Raw genomic sequence first — 18,581 nt, forward strand, 5'->3', positions numbered from 1 at the left:
AATTCGCATTTATTTGCAATTATAATGTAATAGAGGATTGTAATAATTGAACGGAATACATTAGAAATCTTTCTAAGATGAGTTAAATTCACATTAGGATAAAAACGTGTCCGTTCGCCAATTTATAATGAGGTTACGTCGGTTAACTAATTAATATTCACGACCAATCGCCGTTGCTCTCCGTTCATGTTGTGACGCAGGAATTGTACGTCACTGATGAAGTGGCAATGATGGAGGCCAGTCCGGAATCAACAGCAAATTCACTGCTGAAAGATGGTAAATACGGTTTTAATATGCTTTCTCTTTTAGATCTGTATATGTGCATGTGTTTGTACGTTAACCAGGCTGATGAATCCCCTCGATCGGCGTCTCTAGCTGCAGTAATAGCGCAGTAACACACATACTCTGTGTGTTGTGATGTAGCCGGATCTCCAGGTAATGCGATCTCCTGTTGTGTGTTTTACAATTCCTGATCCTTTTACCTTTCAGAGTGCTATACTGACTTCCTCAAAGATGATTTCGATGTGAAGACATACACAGCTCAAGCCATTCACCATGCTGTCATTGCAGAGCAGCTGGCAAAGCTGGCAGAGGGCATCAGTCAGCTGGACAAAGAACTGCACTGTCAGGTGAGTCACACCTGTCAGGATGAGCAGGTTTCAATGCAGATCTGTTAGGATTATGGTCATACATTTAGAAAGTGCCTTAATGCTTCATAAAAATGCTTCTAGATACTGGAAACTGCATAAAGATTAAAAAGCTACCAGTTATAACATACATTAGAAATTGTATACCAATATTTTGTTCTGTTTTTGATCACAGGTAGTGGCCAGACATGAGGATCTACTAGCTCAGGCAACAGGGATCGAATCTCTTGAAGGCAACATTTCATTATCTTTTTCATTATTCAGTTTGTTTTACCATTTAAGGTCACAGTCATCAGTTGCATTAAGTTTTTGCGATCTTATAATATTAGTTTCAAAACCATTTTTATTTGCATGATGTCTAATTTAACATTTTAGGAAATTGATATTTCATATTTCATGACATTTGGAATATTTTGAAGTCACATAGAAGTTGCATTATGCAACTTTTCCCCCTTCTAATACGTTAACAAACAGTCTTCCTTAGTTTGCAAGAAAATAATCCACAATTTGCCTATAGTTGTCTCAGTATTATAATCTGGGATACTGAAAATTTGTTAACACCAAAAATTCAAATGATTTTTAATGACACCAACTCTAAATCAACATGCGAAATGGACAAAAAAATTCCTTATACTGCAATCGTTATGATCACAACATGTAATCATAGCTTTAATGCATTCATTGTTTTTGCTTAAATGATTATTTGTTAACCAACTGCATGATTTATATGCATGGTCATTACTTTGTTATAGATTACTTTTAATTGTAATATGGAAAAATGCATTTTCTGTAAAAGTAAGCGCTACACAAATAAATGTGAATAGAATTAAATGTACATCCAATTTAGTAGCTGTCCACCAGGGGGATCCCTTGTCACATCTCAGATTCTTGCACAGTGCATGTAGTTTAGCTCTTTCTAAGCATGGAAATAATGTTTTTTTGTTTCCAGGTGTCTTACAAATGATGCAGACCAGAATTGCAGCTCTCCAGAGTGCTGTGGACAGGTAAACGACTCCATTAAAAGCATTGTAACGGTGCATGATTGCATGATGCGTGATTAATAGATATCAGAAAATGTGCATTTTCGTGCATTATGAATAAAAAATTGCAAGCACCAGTTAATCAGATGCTTTGTGGTATTTTATGTATGCATTTCTGAATATCTCTCTTCTTCCTTTCTCAGGATAAGGACCAAAATCGTTGACCCTTACAATAAGATCGTGGCACGGACAGCCCAGCTCGCCCGCTTGCAGGTTATTTTATTACTTTTACATCTGCTTCTGTCATCTCATATCGCTCTATCCCTGGATATTCCAACAGAGGCATTCTGCAGAACTATTATTTCCTCATTGTCCTGCTTTACAAACACTGCGCGCGTTCCCTTAGAGACTTGATTTCCATGTTTATTGGCTCGACATCTGAGATAGATGCAACCCTGGCTTCACAATTGTTTGCAGTCAAGACAGATTCTGTTATACACCCAGCATGCGGAAGAAAAAAAGAAATGCACATGAACAAAAAGAAAATCTTTCTGTAATAAAGCATGCAATAAGAAAGAGCATGCAATTATTTATTTCTGTAATAAAAATAAATAAAATAAAGATTTTCATATTTTAGAACATAAAAAAAAAATTGATTTTCAAAATTTTATATCTAAAAAATAAAATAAGGAAAAATAAATTGTGTAATAGTTAGAATTTAATTAATATGCACTTATATATCTCTAAAAGAAATAGTAATTAATTATTCACTCTGATGTCCATATACTTTTTTTTCTTTAGAGGAATATTATCTTTGTGCAGTATTTAAAATGTACAGTCTTTATGAAGCTTTCATAAATTTTAGAATTAATTTCTGTGAAGCTTTAAAAGCCAAATCCCCCAAAAAAAAAAAGTAGTGCCATATTTAATTTCTTCTGAAGTTTACAGGCTTTTATCAGGTTCGCTTTCTGCCCCCGGTTCACATGATGTCATCACGAGTGAAGCTTGAAGTCTGCACAAAAAAAAGAAAATCAATAAAAGTCAATTTGGACCCTGGTAAGGAAGGGTCTCTCTCACACTCAATCAGTCACACACGTGAATACCCACAGCTGTTCCGCTCGACACGTCTTGTAGATTTACAGGGTCTTCGGTCCAGGTTTTTAGTTGCTTTGGGGAATTGTTATTAAATATGAATGAAATACAGCTGTGGAAAGGTCGCTGTGGTTATGAAATTCTCCCCTTTACTCTCAAAACCCCCTTCTGCTCCTTTTCTTGTGCAGCTTTATTGAAGTGTGGAAACACATTTGCATATTTGTGTTTGCTAATTAGCATAGCGGCATCACAAACTCTGTGATGATCCGTCAGTGCTTTAATCGTGGTTTTGCATGCAGCTATATACAGAAAATACATTTGTAAAGGAGACCAGGCCATATTTTATTTTTGTGTTTGACTATATCTGATGGCACAATCAGATTCAGAAGAGCAGGAATTTGTTCTTTGCATGTTATCCTGGTGTCTGTCCTGTCCTTGCCTTTAGCAATACATTTTAATTTATTTTATTCCTCGTAAGAATAAGACCAAACCTGACGATGAGGACAGCTGAAATTTTTTTCCTCTTATCCTTTTATAATTTTTCTGTCACAATATCTGATGCTCTGTCACCCCAGGACAAAACAATCAGTCTCAGACACACACAAAATCAGATGCACGTACCTTTGGGACAATTCAGCGGCACCTATTCGCTGAAACCCAAAAAAGAGTGACCTCTGCGAGTCCTTGATCCACCTGCTGTCTGCCCACAGGCTCGATCGTCGCCACACTATACTGAACGTGTGGCTCAATTTCATGTTTAACCACAAATGCACTAGTTTACAAGCATTTCCTATATCTTTTGTAATATGGCGTCTGTTGGCTGTTAGGGTGTGAACTAAATGTTTATTCATGGCTGTTTGTAGTGTTTTTATGTGTGTGAAATGCATTGGAAATGAACTGATGGCATATTCTAGTGCCTAAAGAAGCCTGTAAGATGATGCACATCCTTCTCCTTGATTAAATTAATTCAAAATTGATTTATTAATTGAGTCTATTAACAAAGATTTGTGCGAAAATAAATTATGCTGTTATCCGATTTGGTTGGGTTTTTCAAAAAGTCCCTTAAGTCTTGATTATATTTTGGTCTCTACATGTAGGTCAGGTACCTCCCTCAATTTAAGCCTATCTTTCCTCCATTTTTAAGTCTTCCAGACAAAAATTGTAATTTTGAAGAACAGGTAGCTATTGACATTTTTTTTCCCATGCTTTCCATCTAATTTAGTAGTATCTTCATTTCTGGGTGAACTGTCATAACACCATGATTTTACACTAGTAGCATAAAATATGGGCTGCTAATACCAATTTCCAGTTTTATTTCAGGTACAGTCTATATTATGGAAACTATGATTGCAATGTTAATTTCTAGATTTTTAGAGGATTTCCACTTTAATTTTTATTGCATTTTTAGTACGTCACAACTGTTTACAATCAAATGCAATTTTCCAAGTAGCAGAAAAGGCTAACTCGAGTCAGATATGACATGCCATTTCAATAACAAGCAAATAACTCAAAAAAAAAAAATAAATAAATAAATAAATAAATAAAAATAATAATAATAATATTAAACAAATAAAAAACAGAGCCTGTGGTGAGAATACTGTAGAAGAAGTATAAACATGGTGCATACAAAAAGGAAAGACAATTGGGTAGATTTTTAGAGGATTTCACTTTATCATAATGTGGACATCATTGTCATTACCTTATCATTGATATGTGACCCTGGACCACAAAACCAGTCATAAGGGTCAGGTTTTTTTCATACTGAGATTTATACATCAACTGAAATCTGAATAAATAAGATTTCCATTGATGTAGTCAGGATAGGACAATATTTGGCCGAGAGCAATGCATATTATTAATCAAAAATTAAGTTTTAATATATTTACGGTAGAAAATTTACAAAATGTATTCATGGAACATGGTCTTTACATAAAATCCTTATAATGTTTGGCATAATAAAAAAAAATAGATAATTTTGACCAATATTTTTGGCTATTGCTACAAATATACCTGTGCTACTTAAAGGAGAAGTCCACTTCCAAAACAACAATTCACAAATAATTTACTCACCCCCTTGTCATCCAAGATGTTCATGTCTTTCTGTCTTTAGTCGTGAAGAAATTATGGTTTTTGAGGAAAGCATTTCAGGATTGTTCTCCATATAATGGACTTCATTGGTGCCCGATTTTGAACTTCCAAAATGTAGTTTAAACGCAGCTTCAAAGGGCTCCAAAAGATCCCAGCCGAGGAAGAAGTCGGGGCACCAATGAAGTCCATTATATGGAGAAAAAATTTTCAAAAATCAAAAATTCCTATTACAATAATTTGTAATTTTCCTACAAATTATTTGTAAATTGTTGTTCTGGAAGAGGAGTTCTGGCCAAGTTTTGTGGTCCAGGGTCACATATTTGCTTGTGCTGGCTCTCATAGGCCCACAAGTCATTATGTTATTTGAAGAAACACAGGATTGAGACGTCTTATTCTGTGTGACAGGTGGCGTGTGACCTGTTGAGAAGGATTATTCGCATCCTGTACCTGAGCAAACGACTACAGGGGCAACTGCAGGGGGGCAGCAGAGAGATCACTAAAGCTGCCCAGAGCCTCAACGAGCTGGGTAAGTGACCTATCACGATGACCGTCTACTTTACTCATCTCTCGTGTCCTTCAAAACATTTATTCATAATGAGGCACTCTGCACGAGTGGCAACACTCTTTACCTCTGTTGTCTTTATTGGGTTACATCACATCAATGATGACTAATTGAAAATCAAGTTGGTGCAACACTCTTAAAAATAAAGGTTCTAAGGGTGGTTTTTGTAGCAAAACTATAGAAGAACTGTTTTGAGCTCTCTGAAGAACCTTTCAGTGAATAGTTCGTAATAGAACCATTTTTTCAGATGTTCTGAAGAACATTTAAATAATCTAAAAAAATTCCACTATAAAAAACTTTTTATGGATTGGAAAGATTCCATGAATGTTGAAACCATAGATGCCAATGAAGAACCTGTATTTTTATATGTCATTTGGAAATGTTGCATCTTTTTTTCCTGTTTTTAGCCCACTAATGGAAATTATTCAAAAGCCATAGCATCCTTCACTTTTGCGTAAATAGCTTGTACTGTTTCCAGGTCAGCCCGTTCTCATGGCCTAAATGTTTTGCTGAGTTTGCAATGCAGGTGCGAGGACTGTCTGAAACTGGTTATGAAATTGTCTGACCTGCTTTGGAAATATGTTAGGTTATGTTTCATCGAAACCCCCTTGATTAACGTCTGACCCGAATAACATTTACAAGTGACTTTAGTTCCAAAAGTGACCTCACCCGAGTGCATTATAATAATCTCACAGAGCTTAAAGTAGAGACAAAATCAAAGTTGACCCCATTTTTTTGTTATCGCACGCTCCAGGTCACATTGGTGACATCAGAGCTCAAACTTTCCTGTGTCATACACTACTAGTCAAAAGTTTTTGAACAGTAAGTTTTTTTGTTTTGTTTTTTTTTAAACAAGTCTCTGTAATTTATTCCTGTGATTTCAAAGCTAAATTTTTAGCATTGTTACTCGAGTCACATGATCCTTCAGAAATCATTCTAATATTCTAATTTGCTGCTGGAAAACATTTATTATTGTTATTATAATGTTAAAAACAGCTGAGTATAATTTTTTTTTTAGGTTTCTTTGATAAATAGAAAGTTCAGAAGAACAGGATTTATCTAAAATAGAAATCTTATGTGACATTATAAATGTCTTTATCATCACTTTTTGATCAGTTTAAAGCATCCTTGCTAAATAAAAAATATTAATTTCTATAATTTCTTTCCCAAAAAAAAAGAAGCTTTTTATTTCAGATAAATGCTGATCTTTGGTGTTTCTATGCTGTTTCTATTCATCAAAAAAAAATTCAATATTGATATTAATAATAATAAAAAATGTTTCTTGAGCATCAAATCAGCATATTAGAATGATTTCTGAAGGATCATGTGATGCTGAAGACTGGAGTAAAGATGCTGAAAATTCAGCTGTGCATCACATTAATAAATTACATTTTAAAATATATTCAGATAGAAAACAGTAATTCAAAATAGTAAAAATATTTCAAAATTTTACTGTTTTTGCAGTACTTTGGATCAAATAAATGCAGGTTTATTGAGCAGAAGAGATTTCTTATGACTGGTAGTGTATAGAGAGCACCTTTCCTGATCCAATTAATTTTTTTTTTTTCCATGTTGACGATCTTGTTTCACTAGAAAGCCCAATAATGATTTGAAACGCTGTTTTATGTTGACTTCAAGGGTGTTGAACTGATTGCAACCATGTAATTTTAGAACACTGGCATACTATTGTCTGGAATTTGTGTGGTTGTAGACATTATCTGAAATGTAAAACTTGTTTTCGGACACAGGTTTAATGGCTGTTATATCAGATTCATATTGACTCATAACTCTGTTGACCTTTTATTTGCACATTTGCCTAGATGTCATATGGACAGATAAACAGCGCAATGCAAATTCGGCGTGCTTTTATTCCAAGTTTGTGTGACAGTAAACACATGCTTCATTATTGAGTCCCAAGCCCTGTGGGATAAATTCCAGTGAAGATCAGCAAGGTACTTTTTCCCGGTTTCTATTTGCATACTGTTTTCAAGTGAAGCTAAATCAATGCAGGCGGACAGTAGTTCCCCATTGCGCGTACGGAGGGCATGCTGATTTTTGCATTTACCGCTTGCATAAGCTTTGTTTGCGAATTGCTTCCTGTTAGAGTTCCAAATCAGCCAGTTATGAGATTCCTTAAAAGGCAACAGTCTAGCATTTGGAACGGAGCTGTGGTCTTATTCTCTTCTTGACACAAAATGATTCAGTAATATGTTTTCCATCCATTGAATTATTTATCACGTCAAAGAGAGGGTCATATTTGGATTCGTCTCACCAAGCTAATGGATTACAGAGATATCTTTGCATTAGCGTCACCGTCCAAGACGAGACAATTACGTTGCTCTAACAGCACCTGTCCTTTTTTTCACTGGATGCTCCGCTTTTATGCTTTCCCTCCACCCCCTCAAGGTATAACATGAACAGCCAGGGTCTGATATGATATCATTATCTGTATATGCGCCTCTCTGGCATCCAGCGTAGAAAGCTGTCTAACAAATCTCCCATTAGGCAACTTGTTTAAAAACACACTGCCTTACAAGGAAAGCTTTTTGTCTGTAGGTTTTGACAGTGTTTTACGGTACATGCTAGATCACAGTCGTCATCTGTTTTCTTTTTTTCAAATACAGCAGGATGCAGCCCTGAAACTGTAGAAGCAATTAAACGGCTTTCTTTGTTTTGAAGTCTGTCTCTGGCGAGTGCACGCTGTCCTCGGATGCTTTTACAAGAAACCCGAAGAGGTGCAGTTGGATGGTGATTGCGTCGAGCTTGAGAGTTCATAGAACTGCTGATAGCATCATGTTATTGGATTGTAAACAAGGCAATCAGTAAATGATAATGATCCCTTGAAGGTTTAATTGACAAATCGCTTTCCTGTTTACGATAACTGTATGAGATGCTAGCTGAGAGTCGATCGGATAGAGTATGGTGCCAATTCAAAACACTCTTCTTCGTCATTAACTTTGCAGGCCATTTGTTATTTTCTTAGTTTATCTCAGTGCGTACGCAAAACATATGCCTGAAATAGCTCTGAGTTATGCCGGTCCTAACGCAATAATGACAGCACACCATCTTGCTAACATGATTTATGAATCCCTTCCCAGCGATGTAAGGTACGGCTGGGCGGCCAGATGGATTGATGAATAGCTGAAGGAGAACTCTAAATGGCTTAAGGGGAAGATTGACTAGGGCAATGGAAGGAGATGAAGGCGTTTTGATTGGTGGAGGACACGTGTGTGACTGCTGTCAGCTGTAATGAGATGATTGGAGTGGGATATCATGGGCAATCCGAAGGAATGAGGCTGTTATTGGGGGGAGGAAATCAAAGTCAGATAAATGTCAAGAGCAGAGAATTGACAGGAAGAAAGGTGAACGGCATGCTGCAGTCTGTTTGGGAGACAGTTATATGTCTATATGTGAGTAAATGTACTTGCATGTCCCACCTTGTTATTTTATACAGTTAAAGTCAAAAGTTTACATACACCTTGCAGAATCTGCAAAATGTTAATTATTTTACCAAAATAAGCAGAATCATACAAAATGCATGTTGTTTTTTATTTAGTACTGACCTGCAAGAGAAAATAATAGTTGAATTTATAAAAATAACCCTTTTTAAAAGTTTACATACACTTGCATTTTAATACTGTGTTTTACCTGAATGATCCACAGCTGTTTTTTTTTTTTGTTTTTTTTGTTTAGTGACAGTTGTTCACGAGTCCCTTGTTTGTCATAAACAGTTAAACTGCCTGCTGTTCTTCACAAAAGTCCTTCAGGTCCCACAAATTATTTGTTTTTTCAGCATTTTTGCGTAGTTGGACCCTTTCCAACAATGACCGTATGATTTTGAGATCCATCTTTTCACACTGAGGACAACTGAGGGACTCGCATGCAACTTTTACAAAAGGTCCAAATGCTTACTGATGCTTCAGAATGAAAAACGATGCATTAAGAGCGGGTACTGCCCTTAAGAAGCTACAGAAGATACTTGGATGTTCCCCAGAAGACAAATTAAGTTAAATTTAGCCTGATGTTTAAAGTTTTTCCTTCTGAAACATCAGTGAGCGTTTTAACCTTCTGTAATAGTTGTGGAATATATTATACAGGTTAGTAATAAATAAAAAAAAAAACATGCTTTTTGTCTTTTGCTAAAATAATTAACATTTTGCAGATTCTACAAAGTGTATGTGAACTTTTGACTTCAACTGTATATTAAAATAATATTGTATATTAAGTATACAACATTGTATATACTTAATAGCATTGAGTACTCATAGTATCTTGGTTATATTTACTACGTGAATGGCTTTCAGAGTAGTGGACAGATATATATATATATACCTAACATTCAGTGCAGGGGATTTAATTGTTTGTTTTCTACATCACCTGAACTGCACCTGCCTGTCAAATGGAGATGGGATGTCAATCACACGACTTTGGACTCAGTGACTCCCTCCTCTGGGAATATATGAGTGACATGTGGATGTCACGATCAGTGTAGAAAGGTAAGAGGAATAGATCCAGTAAATGAAAACAGACAGTGGAAAGGTAAGGATTCTCCAATTAACTAGATTTTAAAGAAACAGAGGTGATGCAATTCACTTTCTGGTATAATTACATTCAAGTTATCAGGGTCTAAATGAAGATGCATGTAATAGTAGCAATACCAGGCAGTTCGACATTCTTAACCTCTTTTTATTGGCATTAACAATGGAACAGTACTTTAGTACTTTAGTGCTAATGTGACTTTGGATGTTTTCAGGCCCTGAACGCAACTTGTAAGCAGAGTTTTGGCAGCCCTTTTTACTGGCAGAAGGCCTGTTGTTTGCAACTATGATTTTTCGTCCCCACATGCCTCTTAGAAATGTCTATACAGCTTGTTTACAGCAAAACTATAAAGCCTCCATTCATGGCCAACCCCAAACCTTCGGTCAACTCATCACAGGGCACAGGCCTCTGTATGATCTGTTGCATATAAGGATGCACAATTGGCTTAAAGGGCTCTTAGAATCTGCCATGTGAGTTCTTAAGAGTTGCCTGGGCGTACATCTAAGCTAAAAGTTACCATTTTGCTCTTGATTTGAAAGCATAGAGCCTCAGGATAGCTGGGACTCGGGTACAGCGTTGACACATGGACAGATTTGTCACACTGCGTAGGTTTTATTACAGTCGCTCACTGTTTTGAGAGAACTGTACTCCATAAAAGACATGCATCAATCATGCACTTCAGCTTCCACTTTCTCTAGTTCGGCACAGTGCGTAAGCTCTAAATATACATCAGCTACCCTGGCTCTGACCCTTTATCTATAGATAAACTCAAGAACGTATGATTGTAGAACAGTCACTTGATGATATAAGCTGAACATTAGTATAATGCAGGAATCAGTAATGAACTGTCAGATGGGTTTTCAATCAAGTTTAAAGCCTACCCGACCGAGATCCGCTTTGGGTAACTGCCGGCACCTGTGCATATAACTATTTTGCATTTTGCAGCAGCAAGAACTGAAAGATTTAGCGTGTGAACATTTTTTTCAGTGGTGTTTAATTTAATAAATCAGCATTTAGGGGCTCTACGGTGGTCATATGCAGCCTTGTTAACACCCTTGAGATATTTACAGCTTTATACAAACCGTAGATAGTCTCAGCACTGCAAATGATTTGACTGTAAATGCATTTTATTAATGCAAGCTATCATCCAACACTATTTGCATCCAATTCTGCAACTGAATATGTCAGCCCAGTCAGGAATTAACCTCTCCTTTTTGTATTTATCGTTGTTTAGTGGCATGACTTTGCCTCTCATACTGAACAGTGTGTGACCTTTCATTGCTGCAGTGCAAGGGGTGATCATTTTTTGTAGCTTGCCAAAAGATACAGTTATCACCCTCTAATTCAGTCTAACCCATAATCAAACACCATCAGCTCAATGGGTCTCACAAGGTCAAGTATCAACACCTTTTCATTGACACTCCCCATCCACTTCATACTCCAGCAGCTTTATTGGACGATATGCTGTGTACCACCTCCCTCATCCCTATAAACAGATACGGTTTTTATGCCAACTGGTCGTGCAAGTGATTTTGAAAGGAAGCAGACCTTGCTTTGTAAGTGCACCCTGTGACTTGTTGACCTGAGTAATACAGCCATCTTGTTCCTTTTATTTCAGAGTAGAGGGCAAGTAATATCCACTTAATGAAACTCATAGTGTAAATTCTTAACAGTGTTTATCTTATATTTTGCACCAGTAAAAATTTAACTGGCTGAAGCCAAAACAAAGACGCATAGCCACTTTCTCTACAGAGTGGAAAAAAAAAAAACTACTCTTGAAGTATGGCCCAGTACTATCACAGTTGTGTTGATACCAAAAAAAAAATCCTCAGCTGTTTTTAGGGGTATTTAATGCAAATGAACAAACCCGGGAGCATCAGTTTCTACTTTTTTACATTTGTGGTTTATACTTGGGTATGTACAATCTCTAGGACCACTTCAAGAAAGCACATGCAGTATTTACACTTTACCGTCTATGACATCTACAACAGTCACCGTTACAATAAATAATAATAAATTATTCCTCTTGAGGTACTGTACAAGTAATACACTTAAATTCATTACTGCTTTGGATTAGTGGTTTCCCTTTTTAACGATTCTGTACCTGATGAGGATATTAGCCTTAAATTGGCCCAGTAGCTCATTCCACATCCTCTGACGAGAGGCATTTTTGCCTGACCTCTGTCTCCTCAAAAGTCACCTTTTTGTTCCTCTTTGGGTCAATCCACGAGTTGTGGATGACCACATTATTGGGCATAGGGTCAGCTTCTACAACTGACACCACACGCTTCTTCATTTTACTCTTTAGAACCTTCTGAAATTTCTGCCGAGTGAAGGCATAGAGCAGCGGGTGAAAAATAGTGGTTCCATAAGCCATGACCAGGAAGCCCAGTCTGAGACGCACAGTGAAGTTGCTCGGCCCTGCACTCAGGATAACCGTGTTGAGCACGGTGATGGGTGTCCAGCAAAGCAGGAAGGTGGAGATGATAAGAAGCGACATGCGGAAAACCCTCTTTTGTCGTTCGCGGCGTTCCCGGTGCCGTTTCACTGCCCTGCGGAGGGCTATGATCACGGACACAGAGGTACGCATGGCCAGTGGTGGATTCCTGCCCGCGCTGCTCTGTGAGGCATCGGTGGACTCGGGCTGAGTGGAAGTCATGGAGATGGTCTTTTTCTTTCTCGGTTTCTTCTTGGGCGCCGAATGAAAACGCGTGCCAATGCGGATGTTGAGCGCCTGCAGAATCTTGTAGTAAGTAACCAGCATGACCACGGCAGTGAAGAAGAAGATTGGGATCTGCGCCAACAGGTGGTAGTAGAGGCCCAATTCAGTGTAGTATTGGTTTGAAGGCTCCTCCCCCTCTGTCTGGTTCCTTTCGTTACCTGCCTGGCTAAAGAAACCCTCTTCTATGAAGGGTACCAGAAAGCTAAGGAACGATAAAGCCCAAATGGACCCTAATAAGGCCACCGCTCGTCCCATTGTCAGAACTCGATTTGCAGGCCGAACTGAGATGTCGTAACGGTCTAGTGTGATGGCCAGGACATTGGCAGCCGTAGCCACACTAGCAAAGGACACGCAAGCCTCATGGAAACAGCAAATGAGTGCGCTGTTGCCCTCCAGTGGCAATAGCACCACCACAATCGTAAGTGGGATGCAGCCCACGCACACCAGCACGTCCAGCACGTGAAGGTTCATGGTTACAATATTGCTGACAGAGCTCACCAGGTTTGACTTCATACAATAGAGAGCCAGCACAGTCAGGTTGCTACTGAGACCCAGCACGATCTCCAACATGAGGAAACCTGTTAGAGACACCTGGAAGCTGACAGGGTAAGGAGTGTCCAGGTCCATTTCGAAGTCAAGAGGTTCAACGTTATCGAGGACAGTGACGTTGCTCATGATGGCCTGGAATCCCAGCACAGGAGGGGTATGCATTCTCCTACACGTGCAAAAAAATAGAAGATGGCTTAAATTGTTTAAATGCTACATGCATTTCTAAGAAGCATTTCCATGGCATGGCAAGAATGTGAATAGAAGGGATCACAGTTAAGAATGTAAAAAGGATGAAAAGATGTGCATAGGCTAACGAAACTCACCCCTCCCTTGTGTTCACTGTCCTCGTTAGGAGCTTGTGTAGCAAATGCAACCAGAGCGTTGATGTGTTGGCAGGTTGTCATAGACGCCAACCATACTCCAACGCCTCTTTATCTCAGCAGTGTCCTTTGCTCCTTCAATGCCATTCTGTTATGTACCTGCTCCGTTGTGTGCTTTTTTTAGTTTTTTGATTGAGCTAATATTTAACAAACGCATCAGCGAAGGCTGTCCTCAGCCCCAGCATTGCACAGACTGAACAAGTGAGGACACCCCGGTTTCCTCAAACACCTCTCCGTAGGGTTGATTAAACACCGTCTAAACAGCTCATACCTCGTTCCCTTGCATCCTCAGATTTCTGTGGGAGGATGTGGGAGATGGAAACACTCTGCTCTTCCTTTTCAGAGCGTGGGAAGGGTTTGTGCATTGTAATATCCACGTGGTCCTGACATGAAAGCTGTGTTGTATTCAGGCTTGTCTTCAGCCTTTTGTCCTTTGTGTTGGCCAAACAGAACTTACAGAGACGATCAGGGACAACACCATGCCCCATCCTTGCAAAAGTCCTCTCTTTTCATTGTTTATTCCAAGACTTTGCAAACCACATGAAGAGATGCATCTCCCTCAGTGTGACTAGCATTCCCTCCTCACTATATAACGAAAGTTGCACCGAGTCCACGGCCCCTTGTATTCCACCTGAGTAAATCACACTCCCACCTGCTGTGCCACAATATAGCTCCAGGAGACCGGGCAGGTAGACAGCAGTGCACAGTAATCACAACAAGGTCACAGGTTTCCAGAGGGAAGGAGGTAGTCAGGCCGGTGCACTGTGTGGCATATATTTACCCACTCTTTTTCACAGTGTTCATGTGGGACACCGGAACGGGAGCTCCATCCTCAGTAGTTTCACGCTCTGGCTGCTGGTAGGTGCAAAAAAGTGAGAGTTAGAATTATTTTTGGTCTTTCTACCCAAGTCATAAATGACCTTGAAAATCTCTAAAGGATAGTTGCATCATTAAGCCATTTTACACGAAGTCTCACAATCAGTGGTTTCTGGTTGTTCAGAGACCTTGCAGAAATTGTGCACTGCCCTTATAAAAATCAACCCCAGTCAAAGTCAACTTTTTGACTTTGACAGTGTCTCTGGTGTAATTTATTAGTTGTGAAGCCTAAAGCCCAACTCATTAAACTCATGTTCCTTAGAAATAATGGACTCCCACAGCGACTGTGAGTGGTTGTTTGCAGAGCAGGTTTGCAGTACTCCCACACCATACTTACATGGGCAGTACTCCATATATGTGAAGCAGAATACTCATACATCTCTCTCACTCTTTCTCTGTTTTTCTGAGCTAGAATGCAGCTTTTAGCACTAGCCAGAAGCAGTAATAGCGACAAGAGCGCTCACATCATCTTCCCCTTAAGAGGATAATGGGTTGAATGGGTTTCGATTACTCAGTTTTGCTCCTTCCACATACATTAATTGAGTTAAATGTGTCAGTTACTGTGGAGCATCCACATCAAAATACAGCATGCATCTATTTTTCACAGTGCAAGCATCAAAACAAGACAGTGCAGAGTTTTTCTTCAAGACAGTTGTTGAATCAATTCAGATTCCTGTCTGCAGCATCGTATATAACTGCACTGAATATATTGGTCGCAACCATGCACAGTATCCTATGTATTTTAAACAGTAAAAGTTGTCAGATCTCTAAAGTTATGGCTTGTATGGAATAACATGCATTCCCTTGAGCAGATGCTCCAGTTGTGAGAGTACAGAAACTTGAAGCTTTTTACCTCTCGTTGCTGCTGTAAGAGTGAGTGACCTGGTAGCCCATATACTTCCCAGTTTGAGTAGAGCCATGCCAGGACGAGTAATAAAGGACATGCTTAGCTGAAGGGATGAGTCTGGCTGTCTTCCTCTATCTGCCTTTCTGTGAGCGCTCCCTTGCCTGTCAAGGGGGGGCAGGAAAGTCAGATGTTGTAGGATGTAGTGCCATGCATCTCGCTTAGAGATCTGCTCCTCTCCTTCTCCCCTGTTCCTTCCCTCTGAGTCTTTCTCTCTCTCTCACCATCCCTACGCTCAATGCTTTCAAAATGCCCTACCTACTCATCTCTCTCCTCCTCCTCTTCTCGCTCTCTCTCTCTCTACCCTCCCACCTTCCTCATCACTCTCGCTTTCCCTCCCCCCTTCCTCCCTTTCTCTGCTGTGGTTTATAACACTCCTCTGGTTCCCGATTGGTCTCGTGTAATAGTTGTAACCCTTTATTCTCCTGTTGCTCAAATAGTTGCCAACAGGTGAATTTGTTGACATTAGGTCACAAAATAGTCTGCCTTCTTCCTAACTTTTAATTTCAGTTCTGAAATTGTTCGTGTACTGACCGTTTAGGAACAAGTAGATAAAAATCTTTGTAGGAGCCTTGAGCAAGGATGTGGGTGAGTTTACTTGCAAGGCAAGGGCTCAATCTTCACAATGCAAACATGACAAACCTCGCATGAAGCGTGATTTAGGTTCTGCCTTTTTGCCGTACTCGTGTGGGCGTGTTGGTGCACACTGATGCGGAGAGGAGGAATGGGCTAATTATGGAACATCACTTTTTTCACCAAATTCAAACCTCTATTGTTCTAGATGACAAAAATATCACAGAACGACTTTAAATTACCAAGCTGAACATACTTGTAAATATTTCAAGGTGAGCATTAATATTTAAACTTTTTATTCAGACCCTGTCCCAAGACATTCCTTACTAGATGCCTGAGCGAGAGAGAGAACGTGTTTATATTTTTTTATATATATAAATATTTTTAGACAATTCCTCGAGCTAGTGGCCCAAAGCTCAGTTTCCTTCGATTACAAAAGCTGATGTCTCATTCGACATTTCTAGTGTCTGTCAATAATGGCCACTCTCTTTATGTCGTTATCTCTCTCCCGTTGTATAAACTGCACTATTGAGTGTGTTTGTGTGATTCTAGCTTGATAATGCTGCTGTGACTGATGCTCATTGAGTGGAAGCAGAACTCCAGAAGCCCTGGGTGAATTAACTTGTGCTTAGCAACCGCAGGTTCCAGGAGCGGAAGGTACGACGCCAGGTGCCAGCTCGCTGGGAGAGGCGTGAGGGATGGAGAGTTGTGGAAAATCTGCGCCTCTGCTCCCTGGAGCAACCTCCTGGAAGCAAGCGTGCCCACTGGGTCTCTGTCACGACCCTCTGGGATGCTGCCTTGCAGCGTGCTGAATCTGGCTGAATCCCTTCCATATGTTTGGGTTCCTTGTTGTTCTTTTATTATATTTTAATCTTTTTTTTTGCATATAATTTTTTTTTTTCATTCAGTGAGGTGTAACTATCAGCTATTTGACAGCAGCTTTGAATGTAGGGCATCCCATCAGATTTTGGAGCCGGTGTGAGTGGTGGGTCATACCTCATTTTCTGACTCTCCTTTAAACCCTATCCTATCTGGCACTACTCTAATCCAGAGACATATGTCAGGTAGGACAGGTTGGAGAGCTTTATCCAAATGTGATTTGCTATCCTAAGGCAGTCCTCCCTTATCTACTATCACATTTACTGTTCCTTTTTTTATTGGTACATGCTGAACATTTGAACAGAAGCTTAAAGAAACGGCCACCTAAAACCAAAGCCAAACAGGAAATTCTGGTTGGCCTATAGTGTTATATTTTGTTGGCTCACTACTCCCTCAGAGACTCGGGAGCTGTTCTTGGTCACGTTCCCAGTGTCTCCAAGGACTCTCTTGCATGTGGACTCGGGACAGACCAAATGCAGATGACAGACCAAGTGGTCAAACTTGCCTTTGGCAGTCTACAGTCCCCAAAGTCCTACAGCTGTTCCATGAAGGCTCGGTGTAAGAGCTGCACATCTGTTGAGCCAGGTCTAAGTGGAACTAGCTTCACTTCAGATGGAGAACATTTGGGCCCATGACTGAACTGACTTTGGAGCAGTTTATCTTGTTAAACTTATTTGTGTTTGACATTCAGTGGCCTGAAATATGATGCAAACAGACACAAGGATGCTTTTACAGCATTAAACAGATTTTCAAGCACTCTTTCAACCAATGGAATTGATACAGATGGTGATACTAAATATAGTGCAGTCTCATATTCTGAGGTGCTAGGTTGCGTCTTTCAGTGCTCATTATCTGAGTTATTATGAACAATACTAGTGATGGCTAGACGATCATCTTTCTGCAGACAGCTTCCAATGCAGTGGAAGGGTCTGGTCTGTGGGAAATGGGATTGTCCTGTATTTAGCAGATTTCAGAGGCTTTGGTTGTATAAACAGTGTCAAGTCCCCTTAGCCTCCACGGGGCCAGCACGTCATTCTGTGACGCAAGGTTAGTGTTAATGCGAGTCTGGATCCCCTACATTGTGTTTTCACGGAGGCAGATTAGCGGGGACACCCTGACTGTGAACTTCTGCTTTCTGCGTATGTTGGTTCAGCTTTGCTTCACCATCCTATAGGGATTCTGTCCAATCCCAACAAAGCATTCCGAGTTCATCCACTTCCTGCCACAGTCTAGAGAGTTGTGTTGTTATGTGTTTTGTTGTATAGGGGGAGGGGAGGCATGGGAAAACGCCATCCCTTTGAGAGGGATGACCTTCAGAAAGCTCCATCACCTCCCCGATGCGTAATCTGGTCTGATTTAAAGACAAAAACACTTGTTTTTGTTGCTGCTGGAGTCTCGATAATTCAGTAATTCAAATGGAAATTGAAGCTGAAACTTCACATTCCAACGAATACTTTTTTGCAATTTTAGGACCTTCCGCTAGCGCTTCTTCAATCTTCAGACAAAGCCCCAAAAAATGACATGCCTTTTTCTGAGCCACATGTGTAGTACCTCATCAATTTGAATACACCATTTAGCAGTAGCAGCAGTGGTTTACTGCCTTAATTCGGTGACAAGTGAACTGGGTATGTTATTGAGGTATAGAGATGGTAGCTTGAACACCAGTCTGAAAGAGCCAGCTTATTCTTCCAGTTGGTCAAATTGATGTGCGAGAACAATGCCTGACCTCTGAATTTGATTTCAGTGTGCAAGTAGTGATCCTGTCAAGAAGCTGCTGGAGCGATATTCAC

At 39.6% G+C, this 18,581-nt stretch overlaps 2 protein-coding genes across 2 annotated transcripts in view; one reads left to right on the forward strand and one right to left on the reverse strand.

Moving 5' to 3' along the window:
- Positions 1–201: 201 nt before the first annotated feature.
- The window catches only part of cog5 (component of oligomeric golgi complex 5), a 72,308-nt gene continuing 53,928 nt past the window's right edge, over positions 202–18,581 (forward strand). The window contains exons 1-6 of the mRNA XM_051107705.1: positions 202–276; positions 490–629; positions 823–880; positions 1,597–1,651; positions 1,831–1,900; positions 5,213–5,333. Coding sequence (XP_050963662.1) covers positions 228–276; positions 490–629; positions 823–880; positions 1,597–1,651; positions 1,831–1,900; positions 5,213–5,333 — 493 coding nt within the window. The 5' untranslated portion in view covers positions 202–227. The remainder of the gene's footprint in view (positions 277–489; positions 630–822; positions 881–1,596; positions 1,652–1,830; positions 1,901–5,212; positions 5,334–18,581) is intronic.
- On the reverse strand, positions 11,742–15,586 carry gpr22a (G protein-coupled receptor 22a). The gene is given in 4 exon segments (XM_051107709.1): positions 11,742–13,345; positions 13,503–13,546; positions 13,549–14,414; positions 15,289–15,586. Coding segments are annotated over 3 exon segments (1,389 nt in total). The 5' UTR covers positions 13,597–14,414; positions 15,289–15,586; the 3' UTR covers positions 11,742–12,048.

This window comes from Labeo rohita, chromosome 4 (assembly GCF_022985175.1).
Source record: "Labeo rohita strain BAU-BD-2019 chromosome 4, IGBB_LRoh.1.0, whole genome shotgun sequence".
Taxonomy (NCBI): Eukaryota; Metazoa; Chordata; class Actinopteri; order Cypriniformes; family Cyprinidae; genus Labeo; species Labeo rohita.